Source organism: Mirounga leonina, unplaced genomic scaffold, assembly GCF_011800145.1.
Source record: "Mirounga leonina isolate KUSES-001 unplaced genomic scaffold, KU_Mleo_1.0 Mir_115, whole genome shotgun sequence".
NCBI classification, from domain to species: Eukaryota; Metazoa; Chordata; class Mammalia; order Carnivora; family Phocidae; genus Mirounga; species Mirounga leonina.
In genome coordinates, this window is record NW_023270268.1 from 22,257,949 (window position 1) to 22,278,360 (window position 20,412).

General features: G+C 39.2%; 1 protein-coding gene across 2 annotated transcripts in view; it reads right to left on the reverse strand.

The window, feature by feature from the left end:
* Positions 1-267: 267 nt before the first annotated feature.
* The window catches only part of KAT2B (lysine acetyltransferase 2B), a 98,937-nt gene continuing 78,792 nt past the window's right edge, over positions 268-20,412 (reverse strand). Inside the window, exons 12-18 of one of the 2 annotated variants that reach the window (XM_034993902.1) lie at positions 17,810-17,920; positions 14,575-14,718; positions 8,873-8,987; positions 7,397-7,433; positions 7,107-7,170; positions 6,924-7,008; positions 268-2,338 (exon numbers count right to left, since the gene is read on the reverse strand). In XM_034993902.1, the coding sequence (XP_034849793.1) occupies positions 2,145-2,338; positions 6,924-7,008; positions 7,107-7,170; positions 7,397-7,433; positions 8,873-8,987; positions 14,575-14,718; positions 17,810-17,920 (750 nt within the window). In that variant the 3' untranslated portion in view covers positions 268-2,144. The remainder of the gene's footprint in view (positions 2,339-6,923; positions 7,009-7,106; positions 7,171-7,396; positions 7,434-8,872; positions 8,988-14,574; positions 14,719-17,809; positions 17,921-20,412) is intronic. The other variant, XM_034993910.1, reaches the window with a different exon arrangement.

Below are 20,412 nucleotides of genomic sequence, written 5' to 3' on the forward strand. Positions count from 1 at the left end.
GGATTTTTTTTCTTCGTTTAATGAGTGACAGTGGGCAGGATGCAGTGAACCACGCAAGACCCAGACACACTCAAGTGTCTCCTCATGGAATTCTCCCACCGGTGGGCGTGAAGTTTTACGAAACTTCCAACAAATGCAACAATTCTAAACATCTTCATCAAAATGCCTAAAATCTAAGAATTATGGATATAGTCGATGGTCATCAACCGGATCATACACTTGCCCTGTTAAATTTAATAGGCTAGAAGAAGAAAACACAACACCAAATTGAGAGCCTTTTAAAATATAATTTAAAACTATGTTGTACCAGTACAATATATTAATTTTACAAATGTAAAATTTTATCCGCTGTTAAAGCATTTGCAAAAACCACACATCCTACTTCAGCTTTATTGCACAATATCTATAAGAAAATATTAATTTTTAAATTAGAAAACATAAAAATGCTTTCAATATAGAAGAGACAATCTGATTTTAAAGACAATACTCTATAAGAATGTCTACCCAGAAAATAAAAAACTTTCACAGGATACCAAGCTGGACAGATGCTTTGGCAGATTCTGGACAAAGCACTGTTTAAAACCAGTCCAAGATACTTAATCCAAACTGTATCATCATTCTTCATTAGAAATCTAGATGCCACTCAAGGTGGTTTCTTACACTTACAAAAGTTGAGGCATTTTTCAGTGTGAGCATTCTGAATATCTCTTACATATTAAAAACAATACTTCCCACTCAACAGCCATTTGCAGGGTTTTTTCCTTCATGCAGATTATCTCTGGCAACTGTTTTTGACAACTATTTCATGACCATTTTAATTCATTTACGCTGATAAAAAACATCAAGTTAAATACACTTTTAAAACCTAGTCCTTTACAAAAAATCAGTTTATAAATTTGTATCATAAAAATTAGTGTCAAAGACCATCAAAATGGCCTTCATTTTTTTGATATTAGTTGGTTCTCCCAGAGTCGGGATGGCAGATGTCCCACTTATGTAGTGTTAATCAGGAAATAAATCCAAGCACTAAGCTGGAATCCCAAGACAGGTTAGTAAGGTTGTATGATGGATTTTAGTGGGATATTACCCTGGGTCTGTCTTCCAATACAGGTGTTAAAATACTGACAGCAAATCTTGGTGATTTAATTCACCTCAGACAATGAATACAGTCTGGAGATGCAAAAGGAAAAATGTTCATATAATACATTATCAGTGGGGTTATGTATATCATAGAAAAGGGAAAAAATCCTTATTTGTTAGAACAAGGATTCACCAAATTTGATACATATGTAGATTATGCATCTTTTCTTATTAAAGCATGTTGATTCAATCTCCAGTGTTTTTAAATGTATGCCTTTGTGCATCAGGAGATTGCCTTTTGGAACTTATGGCCTGCACAAGCAAAGTCAAATATAATATTACACATTTGTGTAGAGAAAATAATTATTAAAATAGTGGTTATGTGCTCACAAGTTTATTGTAGGTAGACAGAATTATCAAAAATCCAGATGCTTATAAAAAAGTGTGCATTATTTAGAATTTCTTCCTTAGGAATCAAAGCAGTTGCTTTTCTGGAACTGCATTTTTCAGAACTGCTCAAAGCACCTCATCTAGATGAGTGTTTTTAAAAATATATATATAAAAAGTCTACAATGAGACTTCAAACATCACATATTTCACCTTTTACAAGCTTTTTATCATGTATCCCTTCCTTAAAGTCCTTCAGAATAAAATAAAAATAAACTCTCACATTCCATTAGAAAAAAATGGAAACATTCATGGTTTGAAAAGTTTCTGCATTCCCCCGAATCTTGGTACTATGTGCAATCTCCTCATACACAGGTGTTGAGGAAACCCCTGATAATCTATTATTGAATAGTCAGCTAATGGACATGCCATAGAAAATGTACATTAATAGTAGTAAATAGATTAAAATCTATTCCATAAAATAAAAATGTTCTATGACTTCAATTTAAATACATATCTGAAAAGCTAAGAGGAGGTTTTCTGTTTGTTTTTCAAAAGTGCTAATTATTACATTTACAAGTATCTTCAATACATTATGTCCAATTCTTTATAAAACTAAACCACCTTGCTTTAGGCACACTGCTTGATGAGTTTCTAAGAAGCAAAGGGGGAAAAAATCACTTGTCAATTAATCCAGCTTCCTTAATTTTACTGAAGAAGAATTTCTCCAGGATATTGGCACATTTGTAGTATTCACTCTCAGGGGGGTTGTACTCTTTGCAATTGGTAAAGACTCGCTGTAAGTCTGCCATGAATAATTTCTTAGACACGTAGTACCTATTCTTGAGGCGTTCACTCATGGTTTTCAGATCTGCACAGGAAAAAAAAATATTAGCAATCTTTGACTCCTTTTAAACACTAGCTGACAAAAGGGAGACAGGGAGAGAAATCTATGTCATCAGTCTGGCTACATTTTTACCATCCCAATGCCCTTGCTTAAGAGACACGATCAAGGAAAACATTTCTTAAATTTTATATTGTTTCTGTTGTGAGGGCTTCTTCTGTAAAATCACAGCATTTTCACACTGAAGGGACCATTATTAGTCATCTGGCCCAATCCCCTATTGAGCACAAGGAAGCTAAGTAGATTAGCAGTGATAAGTATGATAAACTAAGTACTGTTAGCTATTCATTCAGAATTATACAGAAGAGGCTCTATCTACATGGTGTAGAGCAGGTGGAACATTTGTCTGAATCATTTCATTACTTAAATCCAAACAATAAGACTGAGTTTGTTTCATTAAATTCACAGTTGTTTTGGTGCTACAGAGACAGAACTAAACTAGAAAAACTGATCATAAATAAATCTACAGATACACCAGTCTCCTTGCATATAAAATGGTTCAAATGAGTTTAGTTTCATGCTCCATCCATGAAATAAGAATCACAGGCAATAAAAAAAAAAAAAAATCACAAACAATAATTTCTTTTTAAAGCAAGTAAGCCTTGAGAGATTATTTTAAAAATAGTATTTTCCTAATATATCTACTTGCTTTAAATTATACTCAAATGAAAACAGTACTTTATTTAAACTTGTAAGAATACCATGGGGCTTGTTTACTCCTCACTCTTAAAACTAATTTAAAGAATCCCATGCAGATTAGAAGGTGTTAACATTTGCGTGCACCTGGGTGGTTCAGTCGGTTAAGTGTCTGACTCTTGATTTTGGCTCAGGTCATGACCTCAGGGTCCTGGGATTGAGCCCTGCGTCAGGCTCTGTGCTGAGCATGGAGCCTGCTTGAGATTCTTTCTCCCTCTTCCTCTACCCCTTCCCTCCACACGTGTGCACTCTCTCTCTCAACTAAATAGGGGTGTCTGGGTGGCTCAGTTGGTTAAGCAGCTGCCTGTTGGTTTTGGCTCAGGTCATGATATCAGGGTCCTGGGATCAAGACCCCAGCAGGCTTCCCACTCAGTGGGGAGCCTATTTCTCTCCTTCTCCCTCTCCCTCTGCTCCTCCACTGGCTTGCGCGTGCACGCTCTCTCTCTCAAATGAATCAATAAACCTTTTTTTAAGAACAATAAAATAGATAAATAAAATCTTTAAAAAAAAAAAGAAGATGCTAACATTTGTCTACTTATAGGTCCCTAGTTGTCTCTAAGTCTGGTTCTGTCATTAAAAATTATATTAACTGTGCATGGAAAAATAAGTCAAAATTGCTATAAAAAAATACCTCTACCAATAACCCAAACTCCCACTATATTATCAAATTTTCCAGAAGGAAAGAAACTTAAAACCAAATACACTGGGATCATTAGCTAGTGAGATATATAAATTTATGTCCAACATCCAAAAATGGGGAGAACTCATTTGCATCAAAATCTTAAATCTACCAAAAAACACCAAAGAAAAAATGGGAAATATGTACTTTTGCCTATTTCCTTTGACTAAAGCGTCTCTTGGTTAGTGGTATGTCATCATATCTGTGAGTTCAACTTTCAATTCTCTTTCTTCTCTAACTAAAACAGTTTGGAAGGAAAGGAAAATTGGCAAGTGTTAAGATACTTTATAAAAGCTCAGCAAATACCCCACTAGATGTCTCACCCGAGTGTGACTGAGCAGATGAAGATGTCCTCTCATTAAATGAAAAAAGAGCAATGAAATTAATTGTGCCTCTCCAGGTAGTTAGATGTTCACCTTACCACCTAAATGCCTACCACTTACGATATGCTGCCCAATATAGTGCTTATGTTTTAGAAGGAAGAGTTGTGTAACCAAAATGGGGGGGAAAAGAATGAAACATGGCACAAAGAAGTTTATCCAAAAGCTTTCAAACTATTATTTGGAAGAAAGGGGGTACGAAGAGATGGGGAGAGCCTAAAATACAGCAGAAACAAAATGAGAGTCATAGAAGTGTTTGGATCTTCAGAATAATTACAACCAATTCTCCATATTTCCTTTCTATATTTCTATTCCATTCTTAAGTTATAAACAACATCTTTCGGGTGCCTTGGTGGCTCAGTCAGTTAAGCATCTGCCTTCGGCTCAAGAGAGACCTGTATCAGGCTCTCTGCTCAGTGGGGAGTCTGCTTCTCCTCTCCCTCTGCCTGCCACTCCCCTTGCTTTGTGCACTCACTCTCCCACTCTCTCTGTCAAAAAAAATAAAATCTTTAAAGTAAATAAATAAATAACAACTTTCTTCCTCTAGCTTTATTAGAGGCTTACTTGACCAAATGGCATGGATTAAAAAAGAAGGTGACTAAATATCAGTGATACCACATATGGAGAAAACATTAAATTATTCCATTTTCATCCTTCCCACCAACTGGGGAGTTCTGAGTAAATAGGAAAACCCTGCCCAGCAATGCACGCATGGTAAGAAGACATGCTTGGGCCAGACTACTCAGATGATTTTCTGAGATTCCCTAAATGACACAGGTTGGACCTCATTCATATGGGAGAAAAAGAGTTTCTGAGAGCACAAGGGAAAGAAAAGAAACGTTTTTAGAAAAAACCAAGAAGGCAATAATGGGGGAAAGTAAAATTACTGATTTGTCAGTCTTGTCCTCAAAAACATGACCATCTTAGGGACAAGACTACACCTTTCACTCAGCACCTAAAGGCACCCTAAGAAAAATATTATTGCTCCCCTAAGGAGCACTATTCACTATTTTCATAACTTTGTCTAGAACACACTTCAGTCTACCACTGGTCTTGTTCAACAGGCCCAATATTCCCCTCATGAGTATTCAGCTATGCACACAGGCTCATACCCTTCTCAGCCTGGACCAAGCAAAACACTTTCAGAAAGCAGGCTGAGAGTAGGCTATGACAGATGGGACCTTCTAGACCTACTATTGCAGGTTTTCAGAGCATACATAAGCAGGGCTGAAAGATAATTATTCTCCCCAAACTCATACAACCTCCCATGAGGGTTTCATAAGGGAGTTGAGATGGTCCAGGCGATGAGGATGCAAAGGTCAGTTAACTGAAGTTTGGAAATGGGCATAAAGGATTTTAACATATTTTTTACAGGATGGAAAATACTGAGGGGCATGTGACTAGCTCAGTCAGCAGGGCATGCGACTCTTGATCTCAGGGCTGTAAGTTCAAGCCACATGTTGGGTATACAGATTACTTAAAAACAAGACCTTTAGGGCGCCTGGGTGGCTCAGATGGTTGAGCGTCTGCCTTCGGCTCAGGTCATGATCTCAGGGTCCTGGGATCGAGTCCCACATCGGGCTTCCTGCTCCTTGGGAGCCTGCTTCTCCCTCTGCCTCTCTCTCTCTCTCTCTGTCTCTCATGAATAAATAAATAAAATCTTTAAAAAAAAAAAAAAACAAGACCTTTAAAAAAAATTTAAAAAAGAAAAGAAAATACTGATTCCCCAAACATGCTTCTATTCAGAATTCTAGACTCACTCAACCCTCACACTTTGGTTTTCATAACTAAGATACAGAGAAGCAAGGCAGAGAGAAAAGAGAAAGAAAAGCATATGGATGTAGGTCCACATTAAGGAGGACAGGCTACCAAAATCATTACAATGACTATATAGAACATTCATGTGAAAATCAATGCTATAGAAAACACCTACAAATAACTCTTTCGTCAGGGAACTAATGGATACCTTTCATTCTTCCTTTCATATTTTAATACCTTCTTAGAACCAGGAACAGATTGCAGGTAGGAAAGGGACAGAAGACACAGGCTGTCTCCAAAACAATGGCCACACAACCGACTGAAAACATTTCAGCTAGCTGTCTGTCATCTACACAATGCCAAATTAGTTTAATTGGATTCTCAATTGGTTCAATTAATCATTTTAGCATGGTGTACGCACAGCAACAAATTCCACAATTCGACATTTCCAAAGCATTTTTTGTTTGTCTGGTATTGGATGTGGAACAAAGCTTTTAAAGGGAGTATAAATAGTGACACTAATATTATCCATCGAGAGCATGGAAAAATCGAGAACTGCGTTACTAGAATTTCCCCTTCTGCTAGTATAGCAGGCAAGCAGCCTTAATCCAATGTCTTTTGCGTCGCTTTCAAAAATTCTCAAAAGGCTCAAAATACATCAAGAGGACAACCTGAAGTCGTCCATGTGCAACAGAACCAGAGTTTTCCATGTGTAGAATAGAAACAAGGTTATGTCCCAACAGCCAGTTTTCACATCTAGTGCTGGGTGCAGTTCCCCAGCTGGGCTCTCTGCATCCAGTGCTGGAGGCAGGCGGCTCTAAAAGCTGCAGGAGTGTCTAACATGACTCGGCCACCCACCTGTCCTTTATCACTCTGCTCTCTATCACTGGCCCTCCGTGGGTGCAGGGAATCCCACCACCCACCACACACACCCTACCCTACAACAGAAGAGTACAAATCAACCTCAGCAACCATGTGTCCCCCACACCGCCATCCAGAGAGTGTTAAATCTATACTTAGAAAATGTTAATGGCATTACCCATGGGGAACCTTATAACTTCATAATATCCCGGAGCTTCTGTTCTCTTCACAGGTTCCATGAAGGGCCAAGCGCTTTGATGGCTCTTGAGTAAAGAAAAAAGTAAGGTATCTAATATGGAAATTCCATGTGGGAAATCATTTCAAAATATCTGCATGAGGTGAATGAAAAGAAAACACCCACCTTCACCTGCTGAAGGATGCTCTTGAGCGTGCTGTAAAGCTGGTCAGGGTCTTTGGGCTCTTTACTTGAAAGGAAAAGAGGAAACAACAGGGAACGATGATTAGTTTTTTGCCCTCTTGCCAGGGGATTCCTATTCTGCTTATTTTTACAAAAACCTAAAATGGGAGCCAAACCAGAATTTTCTTATGAAATTGAATAGGTGATTACAAGCAGTTTGCCCACTTCCTCCTAAGTTGCTGGGAGGAAAGAAAACTTACTTCCATTAATATCCTCTCCCCCGTCCTACTTACCTTTTCTCTCTTCCACTCGGCTTCCAGCCTGTCTCTCCTATATGTCAACGAAATTAAACACTGAATGAGAACTGCTTTTGGTCAAGAGAGTAACAAAATTAATACTTATCAGAGATGAAATAAATTACAAGCATGCCTCAATAAAAGTCTATTTCTGGGCAGAGACAGAAATCAACTGCAATTAGTTACTTCCTTCTACAGCTAACAGCATGAAACATTTCCAAGAAGGCCAACACCTCTTCATGTTAGCACTTTCTAAAGCAGGAACTCCGACTTTTCAGAGGAAAGCATAAAAAATAAATACGCCCAGTACTGGGGGCATATGTGTATTTTGAACTCTAAATCACATTTTGCTAATCACCATGTGAAAGAGTTAAGCTGTTATTTTAGGTTAGAACAAACTTTGTCCTGGTCTCTATTTTATTTGGCAAAGACCTGCTTGTAATACAAGACGGTTACTGCAGCAGAAAGAAAACACAGCCTCAAGTCCAACAGACCTGGATTTGATTTCTTGCTCTCTCCTTAAAAGCTAACTTATCCTAGATAAGTCAGAGAGGTTAAGTAACTTATCAATCTATAAAACAGAACTCTAAAAATTAGGTGATATTATCGCTTTTGAAATTAGCTGATGTATGTAAAAAAACAGAAGAATGCCTGGCACAAGGGAAGTGAAATTTCTAAGTCTAGAAGTAACAGTAAGATCTGCTACAGGGTAGCTATTGTATTGAAGGAATTTATCTTGCCCTAATAAGGTCTTATTTTTTTCTGGAGAACTGTGGTTTGTTTGATTTTGTGTTGTGTATTAAATCTTCAATATACTAGAAGATCCTGGATTTGAACTGAACAAAAGTGTGGCTATTCAATAGCTTTCGATCTACAAAAACAGATATTTTGTACGTTTTCCCCCAAGACGATTCATCTCTAACGCTCGCAGATAAGAACCCTTGGGAAAACTACTCTAAAATAAGAAACGTGGAACAAATTATGTTTCCCAGTCATATTTTTTAGAAATTTGGAGACACAAATTTGGCCAAGCACACACCTGCGCAGGTTGCAATCATGACAGCATGAGCAAGGGTGCAAAAGAGCGACACGTTTGCAGATCAGCATCTGCTGCTTCTAATTCTGACAGTTACTGGCCATGTGCTAGTTGAGGTCAAAGGACTTAACCACTCTGAGACTCAATTACCCCATACATAAAAGTAGAATTTCCCCGTGCTATAAATGGTAATCTCTCAATAAATGATGGATATGAACAGCTATAAGAAGGGGTCATCTAAGTTCTCCTTATTTGTTAGCACTGAGAAGTAGGGAAAAGACAAAGGGAAAGCATCTGCTCCCTTCTTAAGACTACAGACACCACGAATGGAGACAGGCAAGGCAAAAAGCTTTCCAAATCACTGCACTCTGACAACCGTTTCAAACACATCACATGGCAATACTAAAAGATTTCGCTCTTGAAAGATCTATACATACTAATTCCAGGAATGCTTTCTATTGGAATCTGCCGAACTCCATCTTTAAAACATGAAAGTCCAGGGTATACTTTCCGAATCTGGGCTTGCTTTCTTTCTATCAGCTTTTTAATGATCTGTAAAGCACAGAAAGAAAATGTGTTTAGTGCCAGAAGTCTGTGGCTACAGATTACGTCAGTCAACCTGAGAAGTCGGTCTCCTAAATAAAGTCTTCGGGACGAGCACAGGGAGAGAGGGTGAATGCTATTGAACAGGGAAGACCTGAAAACGTTCTATTACACCATACACCTCCAGGGGCATTCACACAACCGTCTTTGAATACTTGTCCCCTGCCATCCAAAAAGCCAACATTGAGAGAACACACTGCCCTTGGGGCCCGCTGTCCTCTTTCACAAAGGAGCCAATTATTCTGCCCTATTTCTCTGAGGAGCCTCTGCCGGAGCTGATTGGCTACGCAGCCCAGCCCCAGCATCTGGACCTCTTCACATCCCCTGACTAGGAACTAAATGTTCCCTTCCGACTGGAGGGCTCTTGAACAGGCCTCAGAAAGTGTCGCTACCCCCCCCCCACCGCCGCCTTGCCAGGAAGGATGACATTATTATTTTTTTTTAAAGATTTTATTTATTTATTTGAGAGAGAGAATGAGAGAGAGAGCACAAGAGGGGGGAGGGTCAGAGGGAGAAGCAGACTCCCCGCTGAGCAGGGAGCCCGATGCGGGACTCGATCCAGGGACTCTAGGATCATGACCTGAGCCGAAGGCGGTCGCTTAACCAACTGAGCCACCCAGGCGCCCAACCATTTTCTTTTCTTTTCTTTTTTTTTAAAGATTTTATTTATTTGGGAAAGAGAGAATGAGAGAGAGAGCACATGAGAGGGGGGAGGGTCAGAGGGAGAAGCAGGCTCCCTGCTGAGCAGGGAGCCCGATGCGGGACTCGATCCCGGGACTCCAGGATCATGACCTGAGCCGAAGGCAGTCGCTCAACCAACTGAGCCACCCAGGCGCCCCTGGAAGGATGACATTATTACTCCAAATTTTCAAGGCTTGAGCCCTAACTTACACTGTTTGCATCAAAAAAACAGCTCCAAATTGTTGAGGCGACACACCCGCCTCGTGTCAGCACCCAGGATGGATTAGGGAATTCTGAGAGGTGTTTGTCTTGTAGAATAGTTCCTAATGTACTGAGGTCAACTATTTCCAAAGCAGTGCAGTTTCCCATTTAAAAAAAGAAAAAAATTAATTAAAAATAGCCATCCCGAAATTAACTATGTCATAACTGATTTGGGACAAGAAAAAACAAAACAGGGGGAGAAAAGAGGGGAGGGGGAAGCAAACCATAAGAGACTTTAAACAGTAGAGAACAAACTGAGAGTTGCTGGAGGGGGGTGGACAGGGGATGGGCTAAATGGGTGATGGGCATTAAGGAGGGCATGTGATGAGCGCTGGGTGTTATATGTAAATGATGAATCACTAAATTCTACGTTACACTATATGTTAGCTAACTAGAATTTCAATGAAAATTTGAAAAAGAGGGGTGCCTGGGTGGCTCAGTCGCTAAGCGTCTGCCTTCAGCTCGGGTCATGATCCCAGGGTCCTGGGATCGAGCCCCGCATCGGGCTCTCTGCTCGGCGGGAAGCCCGCTTCTCCCTCTCCCACTCCCCCTGCTTGTGTTCCCTTTCTCGCTCTCTCTCTGTCAAATAAATAAACAAAAAATCTTTAAAAAAAAAAAAAAAAATTTTTGAAGAAGAAAAACACAGTAGCAGTCATTAATTGAATTCACAAAGGAAAACAAAAAATTCCAGGTCCTAACAGCTTGATCTCAAACATATCATTGGTAAATGCTCCAGCATGAATGCATTTTCACCCTGACAATTAAACAAAGAACTTCGTAAGGTGAATGGGACTAGTAAAAGTATATGCCTGGTAAATCCAGTTCACTGCTGTGCAACAGAAATATAATGCAATCAGCTCATGTAAATTTTTTTAAGATCTTATTTATTTATTTGAGAGAGAAGAAAGAGAGAAAGAGCACACAAGCAGGAGGGAGGGGCAGAGGGAGAAGCAGACTCCCCCCACTGAATAGGAAGCCCAGAATCGGGGGCTGGATCCCAGGACCCTGAGATCACACATGACCTGAGCCACCCCACCCCCATGTTCCAGTAGCCACATTTCTTAAAGTAAAAAGTAATAGGTAAAATTGATTTTAACAATATATTTTTACTTAATCCAATATATCCAAAATATTATCACTGCAGCATATAATCATAGAAAAAATATGTATGAGATATTTTACATTCTTTTATTCCTAACAGGTCTTCAAAATCGGAGTGTATTTTATACTTACAGTGCATCTCAATTTCAACTAGCCACATAGCAAGCACTCAGAAGCCATAATGTAGCTAGCAGATGCCACTTTGGACAGGATAGATCTAGATGGATGCTCTCCCTCTGTTTATTTATGAGTCTAAGTCTTTTTATTTTTATTAAGATTTTTGGGGGCGCCTGGGTGGCTCAGTCGATTAAGCGTCCCACTAGTGATTTCAGCTCAGGTAGTAAACTCAGGGTTGTGGGATCCAGCCCTGCAAGGCATCCGGCTCAGTGGGGAATGTGCTTGAGCTTCTCTAGCTCTGCCCCTCCATGCACTCATGCTCTCTCTTTCTCTCTCTCTCTAAAATAAATTAATTTAAAAAAAGGAAAGAAAAAAGATTTTATTTTTAAGTAATCTCTATCTATACCCAACGTGGGGCTTGAATTTATAACCCCAAGATCAAGGGTCACATGCTCTTCTGACTGAGCCAGCCAGGAGCCCTGAGTGTAACCCTTTTTTTTTTTTTAAGTTTTTTAATTTATCTAATAATCTCTACACCCAATGTGGGGCTCAAACTCACAACCCCAAGATCAAGAGTCAGATGCTCTTCTGACTGAGCCAGCCAGGCACCCACCCCAGTCTAAGTCTTTTTAAAAGAGAATCGCAATGGTACTCTCTTAAACACCTTCAGAAAACATAATTTCAAATATAATTTTAAAACTTTTTCTCTTTATCAAGGATACTCTCAGATGTGATAACCCACCCAGGTGGCTTCCACACCCCTTGGGTAGCACCTTGAAGGTGGCAGGGTCCTGGTGAGTGACTCCGTAATGACAGTAGAGGGCTTCTTAACCCCTCTGTGCCTCCAAGGGTTGCTTTGAAGAAAGGAGACACTATACTTCTGTTTCAGTCTTTTATCTTCACCTCCCTTGAAAATGTCTCCACTTCTCCACCATGTCATCATCATTCTCTCCTCAAATCCTTCTCCCATTCCATCCCTTCCGTTTTAGTCTCCCCAAACATAAGATTTGGGGGAACTCCCCCATCTCTAATATGCCACCAAGTCTTAGCAAGTGTTCTTACAAAGATCTCATTGGTTGGCATCACCCTTACTTTCCCTTGTTGTCTCACACTCGGATGAAGATTTGAGACGTATCCCTACATCCCAACTCCACCTCCCCATACACACATGCACACATGCATATATACACTCAACTCTGCCGGCTCATGACCTATTCACACTTTCTCAAATAGTGGCTTTTATCACCAGCACACCTATGGTCCTCACTGTTCATGTGCCCATGAATCTACTTATGTTGGACTCTGAATCTTTGCTCATGCTGATGGGATTCAGCAGGCTCAAAAGAGTTCAAACATTATTTCCCACAAAGACACCTCCAATGACGCTAGGTCCCTACGGATCCCACCTTCCCCTTGAAGTCAACACTCACAAAGTAGCCCTCAACTCCTACTCTGCTCCCCTGTCCAACTGCACTAGCTTGCTCTCTCCATCTCCACTAGACACAACCACAACTTATTCTGCTCTTGCATGCTTTCAGGGGCCAGGAAAGCCCTCCATCTACTTACAATTTGTTTGCTACTACCATTAGTCCCTGTCTTCCACAAGGGGGTTTTCAAAAGTTGGAAGGAAGATACTTGCGAAAATCATTTGAATTCTGTGGAAGAAGATACTACACGAATCCAGTATTTTATTATGGTGACTTCAGGTCTCTTTGAAAGAATCTAGGTTAACAGCTCCCAGCCTGCATCATCCACTCAGTGGCATGTGTTAGAGAAGGCTGGAGGCAAACAGGGAAGGTGAGGCGAGAGGGAGATGAGATCCAAGAGGGGAGGAGAAAAAGAAAGGGGAGGGAGCACTGTCTTCTAACCAACTGACTGCTTTGGCTAGCTCTGTGCTTATGGCTTTCCCCTGTCCACATTAAGAGCCAACAGATCCGGACGAGGCGAATCTGCAGGGGACTCCTGCTCTCTGCTTTCACCAGAGATGCATGGGTGCTCCTCAGAGGAGGAAGGAGGGACGGGCAGCTGACTGCCTGGTGATGGCTGTAGCTGGCCAGCAGCCCCTCATGCTGAACACGGAGCTGCTGAATACAGACCTGCTCATTAGAGCCCAAAGAGAACAATGAAGAAAGCTAGCTCTTTAGAAAGAGACAGAGAGAGGAGCCTGCTGTGCTTTTATTAACTCTCCAAGTACCCTATTTGGAATTCTCTCTAAGGCTGGCATCTCTGAGCGACAAACAACAAAGGTTGTTTTTATTTTCTAAAAAAAGAAAAAAAGCCTTTCACCCACATTCATAAGAACAAGCCTGACCCACTTTAAGTAAAGAAGAAAAATATTTATTGAGCACCTACTACGCACGACACTGTATAAGGAGTTTTATGTCTGTTATGTTGATGATGTCTGACAAACAACTGAGAAGTGGGATTAAGGAACATTAGTAGAAACCAGAAAACAAAGACGGGGTTTAAGACAAATGCCTTTTTTAGTTACTTGCTAGAAAAAAAGTGCACTAGAATGAGTAACAGAAGTATAAAGTGGAAATGATGAGGGATGACACAGCCACAAAGCCCATTTTTGAACTCCAAGGAACTAGGGGGAGTGAGGAGGTGATCCTGGGCTTAACATAAAATTTGTTCATTTAATAAATGCACACTTCCCAATTATGCTTTCTATGGTATTTTTTTTCCGTCTTGGACAAATGTAAAATTACTATGTAGTCAAATCTATCAACCTTTCCTCTCACTGTTTCTCTTTTAGTTCATATATATAAAAGACTTCACCCCAAAATGAGGTAACAAATCACGGAATTCCTAGAAGTATAGGCCTTCGGAAGGTGCAATGTTAAAAGGAGAGATGGATACACGCCAAGATAAATGCCCACGTAAGATGATGAATAACAAAAATTCAAATAAGTGGATCAAACTAGTGCTAGTGAAGTTCAAAGAAGAAACTGAACACAGGCCAAAGTGGTCCTACTTGTATGTCTGTTGGGAGAGTGAGGTGGGAACTGGATAAAGACACCAAGCTAGAGGCTTAAAGCATCAGTAATGGCTTTTAGAGAAGAGTTTAGATAAGCAAAGAAGTAAGTTTGGGAAGGGTACATGAGGCTAGAAAGTAAAAGGCCTTGAAGGTGAAGGTGTCGTATTTTACAACTTTTGTATTTTACACCAGTTTAACCAGTGTTGACCCTCTTAGGAATGGTACCTAGAGAGGAAACAGATCAAGCATACCATCAAAGAAGAAATCTATACAAACCATAGCAAACTGAAATTATGATGATATCCAGTAGAGCCGTCCACATAGAGCCCAGAGATATGCAACTCACCCAAAGAAGACCAGCCTGTATGGAAGGAATAGAGTCAGTCATGTGCTTACCTCCTTTTGCTTCTTAATGATGACAGAAAATTCTGTGTATGGGATCCGTGGATTTAGCTCACATCCCATTAAAGTGGCCCCTTCATAATCTTTAATGTAGCCAACATATTTGGTTTTAGGTATTTTAATTTCTTTGGAGAAACCCTGCAAAGCAAATAAATTCATTCATATGGCCATTGTGCAACAAATATCCACTGAGTGCAAACTGTGTGGTAGGCAGCAAGACACACTTTTTTCAAGTTCTCATCATATTATTCTGGAAAGGATTAGCATGAAACCCCTCTGTGGAGTTCAAAAACATCAAAAATCAAACAGCAAACAGGAAGCAAGACAACATAAAAAAATAATCCGAGTAAAACACAAATTATACTAAACGGTTTTTAACAGAACTAATATAAGGTTGAATTTTATATTAAATTGAACAGTTTCTCCCAAATTGGGGGGGGGACCCCAAGATTCTCAACAAATCAAAAATCGGTCTAAGTTCTGAAAGAAAAGCTTATCAAAAAATATAGTAATTAGAGGTGCCTGTCTGGCTCAGTCAGTAGAGCATGTGACCATCTGTGACTCTTTTTTAAGATTTTATTTATTTGAGGGAGAGAGAGTGGGGGGAGGAGCAGAGTGAGAGGGAGAAACCTAAGCAGACTCCACGCTGAGTGCACAGCCCAATGCAGGGCTCGATCTCACAACCCTGAGATCACCTGAGCTGAAACCAAGAGTCGGATGCTTATCCAACTATGCCACCCAGACACCCTGGAGCATGAGGCTCTTGATCTTGGGGTTGTGAGTTCGAGTCCCACATTGCATATAGAGATTACTTAATTACTTAATTACTTAATTACTTAATTACTTATTACCTTTTTTTTCTTTTTAGATTTTATTTATTTGAGAGAGAGAGAAAGAGAGCACAAGTGGGGGGTTAGGAGGGGCAGAGGGAGAGGGATAAGCAGACTCCCCACTGAGCAGGGAGCCCGACATGGGGCTCGACCCCAGGACCCTAAGATCACGATCTGAGCAGACGCTTAACTGACTGAGCCACCCAGGTGCCCCAAAAACTTTGATGTTGAGGAAATGAAACCCCTACTGTATTGGCAAAAACGTCCAGACCATCATAATGTGTAGTATGTCAGTGGCATTTATTTACAATATATTCATTTACAGGGCGCCTGGGTGGCTCAGTTGGTTAAGCGACTGCCTTCGGCTCAGGTCATGATCCTGGAGTCCCGGGATCGAGTCCCGCATCAGGCTCCCTGCTTGGCAGGGAGTCTGCTTCTCCCTCTCTGGCTCCCCCCTCTTGTGCTCTCTCTCTCTCTCACTCTCTCTCTCAAATAAATAAATAAAATCTTTAAAAAAAAAAACCAAAACAATATATTCATTTACATACTTTAATCTGCAATAACCTAGTGCTACAGGATATATATTCATGTATTTATATCATAAACATAATTTTCCTTACAATGCCTTCTTTGTGGTAAATTATTTGGAATTAAGAACTATCTCCAGCAGTGTCCTGCCGCCCTTTCAGCAAAAACTTATTTTCCAAGCAATCCTGGCCATCATCCTCAAAGAGGACTACAGACAAGTCATTTAAGAACCGTATTTCAAGATCTGCAATGCAGTTGCAGCCTAAGAAAGCTGACAGTCAAGCCTTCAGTTAACAATCCCACTGAGTTCTCCCAAATGAGTTTTATTATAAAAGTCACAGACACATCCCAAAGAATGAGAAGAAAACAAAATAGGAGATAGCTATCTGACATCAGAGGAGGAAAAACTCTCTAATCACATGAGCCTTATACAAAAAGAAGTTAATAGATTTTATGTAATGAAATCTTTAAGGATCTGTACATCGAAAGTCATAAGGAATGCTGAAACAACTGACAAGCGGAAGAAAAATCATAAAATAAAAGGTTAATATCCTTATATACAAAGAGTCCTCATAAATCAATGTGAAAATAAATATTTTAGTAGAAAAAGAGGCAAAATACAATGAACTGGCAATTCAAAAACAGAAGAAGAACTACAAAGGGTCAATGAACAAGAAAAAATACATCAAACTTCACAATGATTAAATAAATGCAAACATACACCATTTATTATCTAGGGAAGGAGTAAAAAATATATTTCTCAATTATCAAACCTTTTCCTGAACCCCGTTATATATTGCTTACAACAGAAATTGCTACAGTATTTGGTAATGCGTAACAAAAGCCTTAGATACATCTGGAAACAACTCTACTTCTGGACATTTATTCTAAGCAAACTTATCATAGATGAGGGCAACATACATACGAACACATACTTATAAATGTATACTTACATACAAGAAAGACTGAATGTCCTAAAAATGTGGTATTGGTTTAATGAATTATTTTCTAATTATGCCATAAAATTTCAGAGAACCAACAAAAATTATGTAAATAATAATCAGAATATATTAAGTGAAAGGGGCAAGTAATTCAATTACATATAATATGAGCCAAATATTATATTTATATACATACGTACACATGAACACATACACAGAACATTATTAGAAGGGTACATATCAAAACATTACCAGTAAATCTCTTTGGATGGTAGAATTACAAATGAATTTTCTTCATTCTGCTTTACTATGTCTTCCAAAATTTCTACAATAACTTTACATTACTTGGAATTATAAAGCACTATTTAAAAAAATACGCAGCCAAAGAAGAAAAAGCTGAGCTGAAAACTGAGAATAAAAAGCTCCTTAAAAAGTTGAGCTGAAAACTTCTGATAAGGAAGGACCAAGATGGCAGCCAAGCTCCTAGCCTGCTGTGTGCTGCTGAAGAAGGATCGTCAGGAGCCCTTCATAAACTTCATCATTTTCTTTCTGCTGTCATAAATGGAGGCTGTCCAGAGACTGAATCTATTTCTCTTATTCATGGAGAACTCTACTCACCCAGCCCTGGGAATTTCTCCTTAGCCTGGGGATACCATATTTTAGAAATCCAGGATGCAATATTATACTTCATTTATAGATAGCATTCACTCATTCACTCAACAAATATTTCTTTAGTACTTACTATGTGCTGGTCATACCCTCTACTACAGTCTGATGCTTAGTCCTGGCCTAAGGATTAAAAAATAAATGTATGTCCTTCTTTTAAGTAGAAAATGCCAGTGGAAAAACTTCCTTGGATTGGATGAAGGCTACCTGAGTATATTTAAAGAAAAGAAATGACAGAACAGAGTTGCACAGTGAAAAACTTACCTGTTTCTTGAAATAACCAATTGCATATTCATCTGCATATGTGAGGAAGTTCAGGATATCATGTTTTATATGATATTCTTTCAAGTGATTCATCAGGTGCGTTCCATAGCCCTATGTGGAAGTTAGTATACAGATAAATATATTAGGTTCTGGAGAAAACACATTCCTACAAATTCACTGGGAAATGTTGACAAATTTAGGAGTTGGTACTTTGATATATTTTACCAATATAATACTAACACCCTTTCATGCATTTCTGAACTTTGAAAATGACCTACAAAACCAAAAAATTCAAAATCCTTGAATCGAGATACAATCATCATTTTAAAATACAAGTTTCTGGTTCTTTGGAAGGCTACAAGCTGCTGGTTCAATCCTAAAGAGTATTTGCTGAATATTAACAAAGAAGTTTGGGGAGTTAACTTTATGATTTCTGCTTATCTTTAAAGTATTTGAGAACCTAATACAAAGAGCAATGTAAATGAAAAGTGCTAATCTTTACTAGAATATTAACTCAAGTGTTTCCTGAATGTATACAAATCAGCAACCCCTCCAAAGAAATGTATCATATCACATACGCAGGATTTTCATCTTAGTCTTATCAGGCCATTCTAAGCAAGGTCTAAGAAATCCAGAATCTCTGAGTGAGCCAGAGGATATAAGGAAGTAAACTAAAGACAGCAAACAATGTTGAATAAATTAATGATTAAAATATGAAAAAAAAATGCAAGTACCAGGTTTTTCAGTAGTGTATAAAGCTTAGAGAAAATCTATAAATTTAAAGTGATTGTTTTAGAACCTCATTAAAAGAGGTGAAAGTAAATCCAAGCATCCAGACACAAATACCTTCACATAAATATTTTAGAATTTGGTGACAAACTTTTCTAAAGAACTCAAATGTGCTTACAGGTATGGTCTCATGGAACTGCAGTAGCAGAGGGGGAGAAGGATCTTTGGAAACCATTTGGTCTAACTCTCCATCCCATGTGATGCTAGAAGTCTTCTGCCATCTACCCTAAAAAGGTGAGCTGTTAGAAACCTCTTCCAGTATAGAGTGATCCCTTGGTCCTGAGATAGACCAGTTCATTCTCAGGTATTGTTATGGTTGGGAAGTTCTTCCTAAAGTTTACCTGAGATCTGATCCCTTGTTATTTCTACTTCTTGACCTTAATTCTACTCTTAGAGTAACAATGACTCATTCCTGTTCTTAACTCTTCAAGCCTTTAAAGACCATACCCTCTCATGCCCATCCCTACCTCCCAAACCCCATGTGAAATATCATTGAGGTTTCCATCTGTTCCTTAAAAGGCACGATTTGGAAGACCCCTTATTAATCTAATCACTCTTTTCTGGGCTTTCTCCTGTATAACAATGCCCTAAAGCATGGAAAGACCAAGCATAATAATTAGAGGATGGTCTGCCCAGTAAATCGGAGAACAGTATTACAATCTCATTCTTCTGGAAGTTATTCTTCCCCTGATGTTACCCAGGGACATTTTAGCTTATCCCAACCATTTTACAATACTAATATTCTAAGTTTCAATAAAACTAGGATAAAAAGAGGAACGAAATGTCTCTCTCCTTGAAGAGATGTTAAAATGGGGAAGATAAAGACATAAATACATAATAACAGTATAGAGCTGTGCTGTTCAACATGGTATCCAGTAGCCACATGTGGTTTTTGAGCAACTGAAATGTGACTAGTCTAAACTGAAATGTACGAGTGTGTAAAATACACATCAGGAAAAAAAAAACTCAATAGTAACATTTTATCCTTATGACATGTTGAAATGACACTATTTTGGACATACTAGGTTAAATAAAAAATATCAAAATTAATTTCACCTGTTTCTTTTTACTTTTGAAAATACAGCTACTAGAAAATTTAAAATTATATACGTGGCTTGCATTTGAGACTCAAAGTATATTTCTATTGTGTAATGTTAGCATAGAGTGATGTATTTGTATCTTTAATACAGAAAAAGACAGGGCACCTCGGTGGCTCAGTCAGCTAAGTGTCCGACTCTTGATTTCAGCTCAGGTCATGATCTGAGGGTTGTGCAATCCAGCCCTATGATGGGCTACACACTGGGCATGGACTCTGCTTAAGATTCCTCTCTCTTCCCCTCCCCTCATCCTCTCTTTCCCTCTTTCTCTTTAAGAAAAAAAAAGATTACACATAAAGTCTTTAAGATAATTAAGAGGGGGAAGGAGGAGGGTATAGAAGGAAAAGAACATGTTTAAGCTAGGCCTTAAGACGAGTTTGTCAAGGGGCGCCTGGTGGCTCAGCTGGTTGAGCATCTGCCTTTGGCTCAGGTCATGATCCCAGAGTCCTGGGTTCGGGTCCCACATAGGGCTCCCTGCTCAGCAGGGAGTCAGCTTCTCCCTCCGCCCCTTACCCAGCTCATGCGCTCACGCTCATGCTCTCACACGCTCGCGCCCTCTCTCTCTCTCTCGTGCGCGTGCGTGCATGCACACTTTCTCTTTCAAATAAATAAACAAAATTTTAAAAAAGAAGAATTTGTCAAATGGAAAACAAGGTTAAGAAGACGGATTGGAAATCTAAATGTAAAGAAAAATAAACCCATACAAAAGTATTATAA